Raw genomic sequence first — 9784 nt, forward strand, 5'->3', positions numbered from 1 at the left:
TGGGGGGATCCAGGGGGACCTGGGGGAGACCCAGGGGGCTCAAGGACGCCCCGGGGGGATCCAGGATGCCCTGAGGGGACCCAGGGGTGTCCAGGATGCCCTGGGGAGATCCGGGGGGCGGCGGGGGGCTCACTCAAAGAGGGCGTTGTGGCCGCCGGAGCAGAGGAACTTCTGCAGCATGAGGTGATAGGGGAACTTGCGCTCGTCGAAGAGCATCGGCGAGGTGAAGCCCACCGAGCAGATGAAGAACGTCAGCCTGGGAAGGGCACGCATATGGGCCCCACCCCTGTTGTCAGGCCCCACCCACAGCCCTCAAGGCTCCACCCCCCAGCCACAGACCTGCCCCCCAGGAGCTCCTCAAACCCTGCCCCCAACCACCCCTGTCTCCACCCCCCAGCCCCAAGTCCCACCCCAGGCCCCTTGGATCTGCCCTAAGCCCCACCCCCTGGCTCCACTAAGCTCCTCCCCAGGCTCTTTAGCTCCACCCTTCATTGGACCCATTGGTTCCATCCTGAGCCCCACCCTGAGCCCCAGCCCCACATCAGCCCTTTGGTTCCTGCCCAAGCTCTACCCCAGAGACCTTGGCTCTGCCCCCAGCCCCACCCCATGCCCCCTTGACTCCACCCTCAAGCTCCCCCCACACCCCCTTGGCCCCGCCCCTGGCTCACCGGAAGCGGGGCGTGGGGGTGTAAGGGGGCGGCTGCCAGCTGAGCCCCTTGGTGAGCAGCTTGGTGAGGGCGGAGGCAGTGGCACGGGCAGCGGGGGTGGGCGCAGGGGCGGCACTGGCTGCATGGTGGCTGCGCCGCTGCCGCACCGGCGAGCCCACACACAGCTTCACCAGCAGCCCGAAGAGCTCGGCCAGCGCCCGGCCCAGGCGCGACGAGGCTGCGGGGGCACCGCGTCAGCCCCACGGCAGCCGGTCGGCCAGCTGGGGGGGCACCCCCCTGCCTGCCCACCCACCCCGCGAGTCCCGGCGTCTGGGCTCACCTGACAGCAGCGGTTTGATCTGCTTGATGCGGGCGGCCATAGCGGGGGTGATCTTGGCCTTGCCCTTGGCGTCGGCGGCGCTGGGCTCGTCTGTCTCCATGGGCGCCAGCGCCTCGCTGTCCAGCCCCATACCCTCCAGCAGCCCCTGGGCAGGGGGCTCCGTGCCTGCCCCGGGCCCGGGCCCCGGCCCTGGCGCCTCCGCCTCACCTTCTGTGTAGCGCCATTAGCAGGGGGCCAGGTCCCCAGGCCCCCCTGCCACAGCGCTCCCAGGCGGTCGGGGCCCCAGATGTCCCGTCCCCCTACCCCCAGGCTGGGGCGGGGACGCCCCCCCCTCCCTGTGCCGCCCCCCAGGGGGCCCAGGCATCCAGCCTACCAGCTCTCCTGCTGCCCTGCGGTGGGCTGGGCGCCGCCTTTTCCTCCTTGGGCACCAGCTTCTGCATGTCAGCCTGACCAAACTCGCAGCCCGGCGGCAGGCTAGGCCGAGGGGGTCAGTGGGGCGCCCTGCGGACAGGGTGCCCCGTCGCGCCCCCCCACAACGGGGGCACCCTCCCCCCCGGCACCCCCCATACCTGTTAGGGGTGCACAGAGACAGCAGCACGGTGCTCTCCCACACCAGCGAGCAGTAGAGCTGGCTCAGCTTCCCCAGCACGCTAAGCCCCAGCTGCGAGCCCCACTGGTTCACTGAGATGGCCCGGATCTCGCTCTGGTGGGGAGAGGGGAACAAGGGGAGGTCAGGCCACGGCCCCCTGCCAGCCATGCTGCCCCCCGCAGCCCCCTCCACACCCTACCTGCCCCACGCGGCACGTGTGCACAAACATCATGATGTAGGCATGGGCGGCGGTGAGGGCGTGCAGCAGCGGTGTGGCCTGGGCCGAGAGTGTGGCGTCGGCGACGCTGCCGGCGCTCGCCAGCTCCCGCAGCAGCACCGAGCCACCAGGCGCCTCGATGGGCCGGTGCAGCGGCTCCAGCGCTGACAGCACTGCGTCCAGCTGCAGCAGCCCCTCCTGCAGCACCTTGGGCTCATGCGACAGTGTCTGCAGGAGCACAGAGCTGCTCAGCCGCAGGGCCCCAGCATCCGGGGGGCCCCGGGGCCACCCCCTCACCTCGCCTCGCCACGCGCCCTGGCACCCTACCAGGATGGACTTGCAGACACCGGCCACGGCCTGGCAGGCAGCCGAGGTGGGGAAGTCCACAGGCAGATTGGGCAGCCCCAGGATGGTGACAAGGGGCCGCAGCCCCCGCTGCGCCACGAACTCCTGGCAGTGGTCGTCCGTCGTGTTGTTGCTGAGAATCGACTCCACGAACTTCATCTAGGGGCGGCAGCAGGCTCAGGCGGGGCCCCCCTGGGCCCCACAGCTTCCTCTCCGAAAGCCCCCGCAGCGCTGCCAAGGCCCCCACGTCCTGCTCACCACGTTGAGAATGTAGTCCATCAGGGGGATGGGGATCCGCTCCTCCGTGCCCACCACCCTGCAAGAGGCCGTGGCTGTGAGGCAGGTGGGAGGCTGCCGGCTGTTCCTGGCTCCAGTCAGAGGGGCCCAGATGCCAGGCCCCCCCGCTGCGGCACTCACTGCTGGCTGGGCTCGGCCTCGCTCTGCTGCGTGGCGCTGAAGCTCTGCATGGCCTGCACCTCCTCCTCCTCCTCATCCTCACTGGAGGCCTCCTCGGCGGCGTGGGGTGAGCGCGGCGGGGGGGCCGCGGCCGTGCCGTCCGCTTTCTGCATTGACGGCTTCTGGCAGATGTACTTGGGGTCCCGGCCCAGGCTGCAGATCTCCTCCAGGAGCTGCGGCGGGGGCAGAGCGGGGTGGCTGAGCAGGTACCCAGCCTCCCCAGTCCCCCAGCGTGGGGAGCGACCCGGCCCCCCTGGCAGCCCCCCGCCCACCTTGATGATGGCGGTGGTGGCATCTGTCTTCAGCGTGGGCTGGTGCCGCATCAGCTCGTCCACGGCGCTGCCCAGGTTAGAGGCCGTGTCTCCTGGCGGGGGGGAGGGAGAGAAGGGCTCGGATGCCAGGGCCTTGAGGGAGCAGAAGGCCCCACGGGGCTTCCCAGGCAGCAGCCCTCACCGAGGGGGTCGGAGCTGCGGCGCCGGCGCATGGCGGGGAGGTAGTCAGGCGAGAGAAGCACTTTGAAGAGGCGCTCGAAGGGCTGGCACTGCACGAAGGACTGCAGCCCCCGGGCGTTGAGGCACAGGGCGCTGAAGACGTTGGGCAGCGAGCCCAGCACCTCCCGTGTGGCGGGCACCTGCGGCAGCGGTGGGGGGGGGGCGGCATGAGCGTCGGCCCCTGCTGCACCGTGCTGCCCTGCAGCCCCCCCCCAGCCACCGCACTCACGTCCTTGATGAGCAGCGCGTGCAGCATGACATCGGTGAGACCGTTGTCCTGTAGGGAGGAGAGCAGCGAGGGCTCCTGGAACACGAACACCGTCACCACCTCCGTTGCTGCAGCGGGATGAGAGACAGAGGAACGCTGAGCACGGGTGCTACTGTCAGGGGCGGCGCCCGTCCATCCCCCGGGGCCATGGCGAGGGGCTCCAGGGCCGGCCCCCTGCCCCACACCGGCCCCCCAGGGCCCTCCCTGCGCTGGGAGACTCACCCAGGAGGAAGAGCGAGGGCCCGTAGTACTCGGCATTGCTGATGATGTGCTTCAGCGAAGTGGGCAGAGAGCCGTCCATCACTGCAACGTGACAGGAGTCAGCGCCTGGAGGCCAGCGCCGCCTGCCCACCTCGGTGCTTGGGGCCACTCACCGTGCCGGATGCCATCGGAGAAAGCTGGGTCCTGGATAGCTTTCTTGAGGAAGTTGAGCATGGATTTGAGCAAGGCGGCTCGCTGCGGGATGCACTGCACTCCTGCACAGGAGACAAGCATATGAGCGCTGCTTGTGGCGGGGTGCCAGGCGCGCTTTGGTGCCTGTCACCTACCGCTGCGCGGGGCCAGGACAGTGGTGGAGCTGGTGCTGGGTGCAGCAGCGCCCGGCACCCGCGGCTCTGCTGGCGCCGAGGCTTCCTGCCGGGGCTCGCCGGAGGTGGAGGGGCCGGGGCTGCCCTCCATGGCCACATCAGTCACTGCGGGGTGACAGTGGTGGGCTCAGAGCGAGGGTGGCAGGGCCCACGCATCTGGGCTGGGGCGGGGGCAAACCGTCTCTTTACCCTCCATGTCCGTCTCCATCTCCTCGCTCTCGGGCAGGGTGGTGGCGGTGGCTGCTGGGCGCTGCACCTTGGGCTTGATAACGAAGGGACACTCGCGGCGGCACAGGTCCACCTCGTGCTGCGGGGCAGAGCGGCTGTGAGCGCCGGCCACGCTGCAGGGAGGGTCCCAGCCGTGCTGGGGGGACCTGGGGGGGTACCTCAAGGCGGTAGATGAAAATGGAGAGACCGCTGTGCGACTGGAAGGCCGCCATGTCCAGATTGGTGATGAGATCCACCACGCGCACTGCCCGCGTCACAAAGGTGATCTGGTCCTGCTCGTCACCTAAAAACTTGATTACCTTTAAAGAAACGAGAGCGGTAGAAATAGGATCAGGGAAGAAGATCCAGTCCTCCCTGGGCCTCCCCCCTGGCTGCCCCGCTCACCTTGAGCAGCGCCTCCATCATGCCACAGGAGACCAGGGCCTCACCGCCGGCATCGTAGCTGGCCAGGTGATAGAGAAAGGAAAAGAGGGCGGTGGCGAACTGGTGGGGGTAGGGCTCCATGGAGGGGTCTGGGGAGAGCGAGGCAGGGCGTCAGGGGGGCTGGGTGCCCCCCCCGGCTCCCCCAAGTGCCCCGCACCCACCGATCATGGCCTGGATGCAGTTGCGGACCAGGACAGGCAGGAAGCCGTGGTAGGAGGCGGTGCCGGTGCAGTCGATGATGCTGCTCAGCTTCGGGGTGCGCTCCAGGTGCACGATGGAGGTGAGGGTGCGCAGCGAGGCCGCCTTGATGTCCTGCGGGAGGCGGGGAGGTGACAGGGCGTGCAACGGTCGCCCCGGGGCACCCTGGCAGCACCGATGGGGGGGGGGGGGCACGGGGGCGACTGGCCCCAGGCACCCACCATGAGCTGCTTGTCCGTGATCTGCAGCACGTCCACGAGCTCCTCGATGAGCCCGTTGTACAGGATGCTGTTGGCCGACTCCTGCAAGGCGTTGGAGTACACTGCGGAATGGAAACGAGGCAAGTCACCTCCCGCTGGGGGCCCAGGCATCCCAGAGTCACGGCAATCCCCTCCCGCCAGCGCTACCTAGTATGGAAATGGCGTGCAGCCGGGCCTGCACCGCCTGCAGCCGCTTCTTGTGGTTGGAGAAGCCGTGGGCCAGGCGGATGTGGGTGAAGAGCAGCATCTGTAGGGAACAGCGCGAGGTCAGCAGCTGCCCCCGATGCGCGGCCACGGAGGCCGCCTCCGCCCCCACACTCGCCTGCTTGTCTTTGGGGATGCTGTACATCTTGGTAAGCGACTCCATGATCTCAGAAGGGCTCTCCGAAATCTGCACAGAAGGGAAGGGAGCGTCAGCAGGGCTGAGAGTGCCCAGCAGCCCCCCCGCCCTCCCTGGCGGCAGCCGCGGTGTTCACCTTGTCTAGCTGCTCGATGTGGATGTAGTGCAGTGTGGTGCTGGTGGCCTGTGGGGGGAGGCGGGCGGTGAGGGGCAGCCATGCGGCGCCAGGGGGCCCGTGGTCCCACCAGAGGGGGGCGCACAGCGGCCCCGGGGACGCTCACCCGTTTGTCCACCTTGACCTCAGCGCCCGGCTCGGCATAGAACTCGAAGTGCAACGTGGTGGCACTCGGCGGGTACTTCTGCGCCAGCGGCAGGGATGGAGATGAACAGCAAGGTGGGGGATGGCACCGGGGGGAGCGAGTGGCCCCCAAACATCCCCCTCCAGCAGGGATGCCGGGCTGGGGGAGACCGCGGCCCCCAGGGCACAGAGGGGATGCGGGAAGGGGTCGCGGACAGCAGAAAGGCGCCCGGTGGAGCCCGGGACGGCGCGTGGCAGCCCTCACCAGCATGTGGAGATCGCGGCAGCACTCGGCCAGCCCGAAGCCATTCTCTTTGCCGCCCCAGCTCTGTACAAGGAAGAGAGAAAGAGTAGCAAAAGGAAGAAAAAGCACTCAGGCGCCCTGCACCGCCCCCCCGGCCCCCGGTGGCCCCGGGCTGCCCCTCACCTCGGCCAGGTGCTGGAGGCGGGAGAGCAGCGGTGTGCGCTTGTCGGAGCCCAGGCGGGTGATGTAGTTGGAGCGCTTACTGAAGACGTAGAGCAGGTTGAGCACCGCCAGCACCACCTGCATGTCCGATGAGGCCAGCAGCGTTGTCAGGTGCTGGGGGAAAGTGAGGCGGTGAGAGAGGGCTGGCGCCGGGGCCCCTGCACCCCCCCCGCCTGTCCCCCCGCGGCCCCGCACCTCGATGGAGCTGTAGAGGTGCCGGGAGAAGCTGTACTCGATGAGCAGGGCGGTGAAGTTGAGCACGGCCAACAGCAGCGCCTTGAGCTGCTCCCGCTCTGGCCGGTCGCACACCAGCATCCATGACATGTTCTCCACGGTGCGGCCCGCCTCCGCCAGGATGCCGTCGAAGCGGTCCAGCAGGTCCACCCAGTGGTACAGCTCGCACTGGCGAGTGCGCGCCCGTCAGGGCCCCACGGCGGCCCCCTGCCAGCCACGCGCACAGAAAACCCCCCGACTCTCCGCGATTGCCGCCCCGACGTCCCCCCCCCTCAGGCATTTTGAGTTCCTGGCCCCCATCTCTTTCTCTCCAGGAATTTGGGGCGTTGCATCCCCCTCAGTCTTAATAATGTTTGGGAAAAACAAACTTGGTATCTGCCCCACGACGTGCCAAAGCGCAGGGCTCTGTATCAGCCCGGTGGCGCAGGGGATTCGGAGCCAAAAGGCTCCACGTTCTCTCTGTGAACGACGTATTCCATGTCACCCTCTCAAGCCCTAACAATCCGTAGAGACAAGCGCTTCAGGGGAGTTGGAGCCAAGGGACTCCACGTCCCCCATGTGAACGAGGAACTCCGTGACCCTCCCATGGGCCCTGGCGATCTGTAGGGACAAGGGGTTCGGGAGGATTTGGAGTGAGAGGTTCCGGGTTCCCCCCCCCCCCGTTGGGCCCCGGGGCAAGAAGATCATGGCGTTGCCCAGTGTGGGGGGATTTGGAGTCAAAGGGCTCCACGTCCCCCTCCTCAGGCCCTGGGAACGAGGTATGCAGGGACAAGGGGGCTACAGCATCACCTGGCGCAGGGGGATTAGGAGCCGAGAGGCTCCGCATCCCCCTCTCGGGCCCTGGCACTCCATGGGGACAAAGACCACGGGGGGATTTTGAGCCGAGGGGCTCCGCGTCCCCCCCTGTGGGACGAGGGGACCGCGGCACTGCCCAGCGTGGAGGGCTCCCACCTTCCCGATGTTCCATGTCTTGATCTGCTGCAGCTCCGCCAGCAACTGCTCGTCGCCGCAGGCCTTGAGCTTCTCGATGAGGGCCCGGCAGTCGGCGGGCTGGGGGCAGAGGCACCGCGTCAGCCCCCTGCCGCCACTGCCCCCGGCCCCCCCTCAGCCCCCCACTCACCGCCTCCGTGGGGGTTTTCTTCAGTTTAGTCCGGTCCACTTTCATCTTGGGTCGCTTGTCTGCGCGCTGAGCCTGCGGGGTGACGCGGGGCTGCCAAGGGCCGCACCGTCCCCCTCCCCCCGCTGCGGGGGGGCCCAGGCGTCCAGGGGGGCCCGGCGGTGCCGCAGGAGCCTCCCGCCGCTGCTATTGTTGAGCCGGGGACTGCGAGTCCCGGCAGGCCGCGGGCGCCGCGGCGGCGGGAGATGACGTCGCGGCTCCGCCGGGGAACAATGAATGTGCAAAACGCCGGGCGGGAGGGAGGGACGGAGGGACGCGGCAGCGCGGCGCCGCCCCCGGAGAGAAGCCGCGGCCGCGCCGGCTGGGGAAGGGGGGCGCCGGCAACGGGCGCCGGGCGCCAAGAAGCTCCACGGCTGCCCTGGGCGCGGGGGCTGACTCAGCCGACGCCGCGCCGGCCGCTGACCCAGTTTGCCGGGGGGTGGGGAAGGGGCGCAGCGGGCCGGAGCCGCCCGGCGCCGCCGCCTCTCCCGCGTGCCGCAACCACCTTACCGGGAATCACAGCCAGTCCATCCTCGGCCCGGCACCGTCAGAGTCGCTGGCCACGCGGGGCCCCGGCTGCCAAGGGCAGACGTTCTGCGAGTCGCAGACTAGCGGGGGGCCTGCAGGCAAACCAGCGGGGTGGTGTGAGCCCCCAGGGCCTCCCGGGATGGGGCCACAGGCTCCCAGAGATCCCGGGATGGGGCCGGAGCTTCAGGGCAGCCCCTGGGAGAGCAAGAAGGGGCAAACCCTGCCGCGGGAAGGGACAGCGACGAGACAGTCTCTGCGAGCACCGGTTGCTGTCACACGAGAAACAGAATGTTTCAGGGGCTGGGAAAACCCTTAGTAATGAAACGTGTGGTGAAAACTTAAAAACGCAAAAGGAAAAAAAACCAGGGTGCTTGGGCAGCATGCTGACGCAGAGCCACACAGAAGCACCCAGAGCAGGGAGCGTGGACGGGCACTCCTGGGGGACCGGAGCCGGGCTGCGACTGGGGCGCGCAAGTCCTTCCTCTCGGGGAGCCTCGGCCAGCCCCACGCGGGGGAAGGGGAAGTCCCGCACTGCTCGCAGCACCCGAGGAGGTTTCTCCTGCGCTGCTTGCGGCCAGCAGAACCTGGCCCCTCGGAATAGAAAGGGGGGGGGGGAAGGAAAGCAAAGGCCAGGGACAACCAGCTCCCCTGTGGCACAAGCCCCACAGTGGGGAAAGAGGGTGCAGAAGAAGGACACGGAGCACCGGGCCCCGGGAGGGGGCTGCCCCCAGGCCAAGGAGGGACGCAAGCCCAGAGCCGCCGGGAGAGGGGGCAGCAGAGCCCGGGGAAGGGAGCTAGGGGAGTGCAAGAAGGGACCCGGCCCAGGGGAGGCACGGAGGGGCACAGCGCTGGGGTGGGTCCGGGGTGACAGGATCCCCTAAACGAGGGGAGAGCCCTAAAGAGGGAGACATGGTACCTGAGCAGTCTTCCCTCGGCCATGGAAACAAATACAGAAAAAAGGAGCTGAACCCCCCAAAAGGATCCGCAAATGACTGAGATCGCAGGAAAAGCCCTCAAAGCAGGGGGACACCGCGGGGGGAAGGAACAGCCCCCTTCGATCACAGAGGGGGGGAATCGCGGGGCTTGTGAAGGAAGAGGACGGGGCTGGGGGGGGGGCAGAATCACGGGAACCGGGCGGGGGGAAGGGGATACAGAGCCGGGGGGGCCCAAACAGCAGGGGCCCGAGGAGAGGGACGTTAATAGCAAGGAGCCGGTGGGGGAGATCGTGATACCGCGGGGAACCGGGGGACGGGCCCTGCATGACGGAGCCAGACCGCCCGCCGGGGCAGAGCGGGGGCCCGAGCCCTGCCCCGGCGCCCGCCCCCCCGCCGGGCCGAGTCCCCCGCCCCCGCGGCCCGGCCGGTACCTGCTTGGGGGCGGCTGGGGGGGCGCGGAGGAGGGGGGAGGGTCAGTGCCGGGCCCGGCCGCCTCCTGCCGCCGCCGCCGCCATCTTACACAGAGCCCCCGAGCCGCGGCCCCGCCGAAATCCCGCGAGAACTCGGCTCCCGCGAGAGAGGCGCCCGCGGGGCGGGGCGGCCGCCGAGGTCTCGCGAGAGCGCGGCGCGCGCTGGGCATGGGGGGGGAGGGAGGGGGCAGCGGCGCGCCAATGGGGGCCAATGGGAGTGCGAGCGGCGCCGCGGTGGGGGGGGCGGGATCTCGGAGAGGAGGAGGGAAATGCGCGAGAGCCGGGCTGACAGGACGAAATCTCGCGAG

General features: G+C 69.2%; 1 protein-coding gene across 1 annotated transcript in view; it reads right to left on the reverse strand.

Annotated features, from left to right (window-relative positions):
* Nucleotides 1-9516, reverse strand: part of HUWE1 (HECT, UBA and WWE domain containing 1, E3 ubiquitin protein ligase) — a 29451-nt gene extending 19935 nt beyond the window's left edge. The window contains exons 1-30 of the mRNA XM_026079360.1: nucleotides 9438-9516; nucleotides 8054-8163; nucleotides 7508-7579; nucleotides 7339-7437; nucleotides 6349-6555; nucleotides 6115-6267; nucleotides 5953-6015; nucleotides 5671-5748; nucleotides 5526-5573; nucleotides 5372-5440; nucleotides 5197-5296; nucleotides 5011-5111; nucleotides 4753-4903; nucleotides 4553-4680; nucleotides 4327-4467; nucleotides 4130-4247; nucleotides 3728-3829; nucleotides 3576-3656; nucleotides 3315-3421; nucleotides 3048-3225; nucleotides 2867-2958; nucleotides 2556-2767; nucleotides 2397-2454; nucleotides 2121-2297; nucleotides 1776-2021; nucleotides 1557-1690; nucleotides 1361-1461; nucleotides 988-1197; nucleotides 669-885; nucleotides 134-256 (exon numbers count right to left, since the gene is read on the reverse strand). Of these exons, the coding sequence (XP_025935145.1) occupies nucleotides 134-256; nucleotides 669-885; nucleotides 988-1197; nucleotides 1361-1461; nucleotides 1557-1690; nucleotides 1776-2021; nucleotides 2121-2297; nucleotides 2397-2454; nucleotides 2556-2767; nucleotides 2867-2958; nucleotides 3048-3225; nucleotides 3315-3421; nucleotides 3576-3656; nucleotides 3728-3829; nucleotides 4130-4247; nucleotides 4327-4467; nucleotides 4553-4680; nucleotides 4753-4903; nucleotides 5011-5111; nucleotides 5197-5296; nucleotides 5372-5440; nucleotides 5526-5573; nucleotides 5671-5748; nucleotides 5953-6015; nucleotides 6115-6267; nucleotides 6349-6555; nucleotides 7339-7437; nucleotides 7508-7552 (3539 nt within the window). The 5' untranslated portion in view covers nucleotides 7553-7579; nucleotides 8054-8163; nucleotides 9438-9516. The remainder of the gene's footprint in view (nucleotides 1-133; nucleotides 257-668; nucleotides 886-987; nucleotides 1198-1360; nucleotides 1462-1556; nucleotides 1691-1775; nucleotides 2022-2120; nucleotides 2298-2396; nucleotides 2455-2555; nucleotides 2768-2866; nucleotides 2959-3047; nucleotides 3226-3314; nucleotides 3422-3575; nucleotides 3657-3727; nucleotides 3830-4129; nucleotides 4248-4326; nucleotides 4468-4552; nucleotides 4681-4752; nucleotides 4904-5010; nucleotides 5112-5196; nucleotides 5297-5371; nucleotides 5441-5525; nucleotides 5574-5670; nucleotides 5749-5952; nucleotides 6016-6114; nucleotides 6268-6348; nucleotides 6556-7338; nucleotides 7438-7507; nucleotides 7580-8053; nucleotides 8164-9437) is intronic.
* Nucleotides 9517-9784: the final 268 nt, after the last annotated feature.

This window comes from Apteryx rowi, unplaced genomic scaffold (genome assembly GCF_003343035.1).
Source record: "Apteryx rowi isolate R43461 unplaced genomic scaffold, aptRow1 scaffold_1147, whole genome shotgun sequence".
In the NCBI taxonomy this organism is placed as follows: domain Eukaryota; kingdom Metazoa; phylum Chordata; class Aves; order Apterygiformes; family Apterygidae; genus Apteryx; species Apteryx rowi.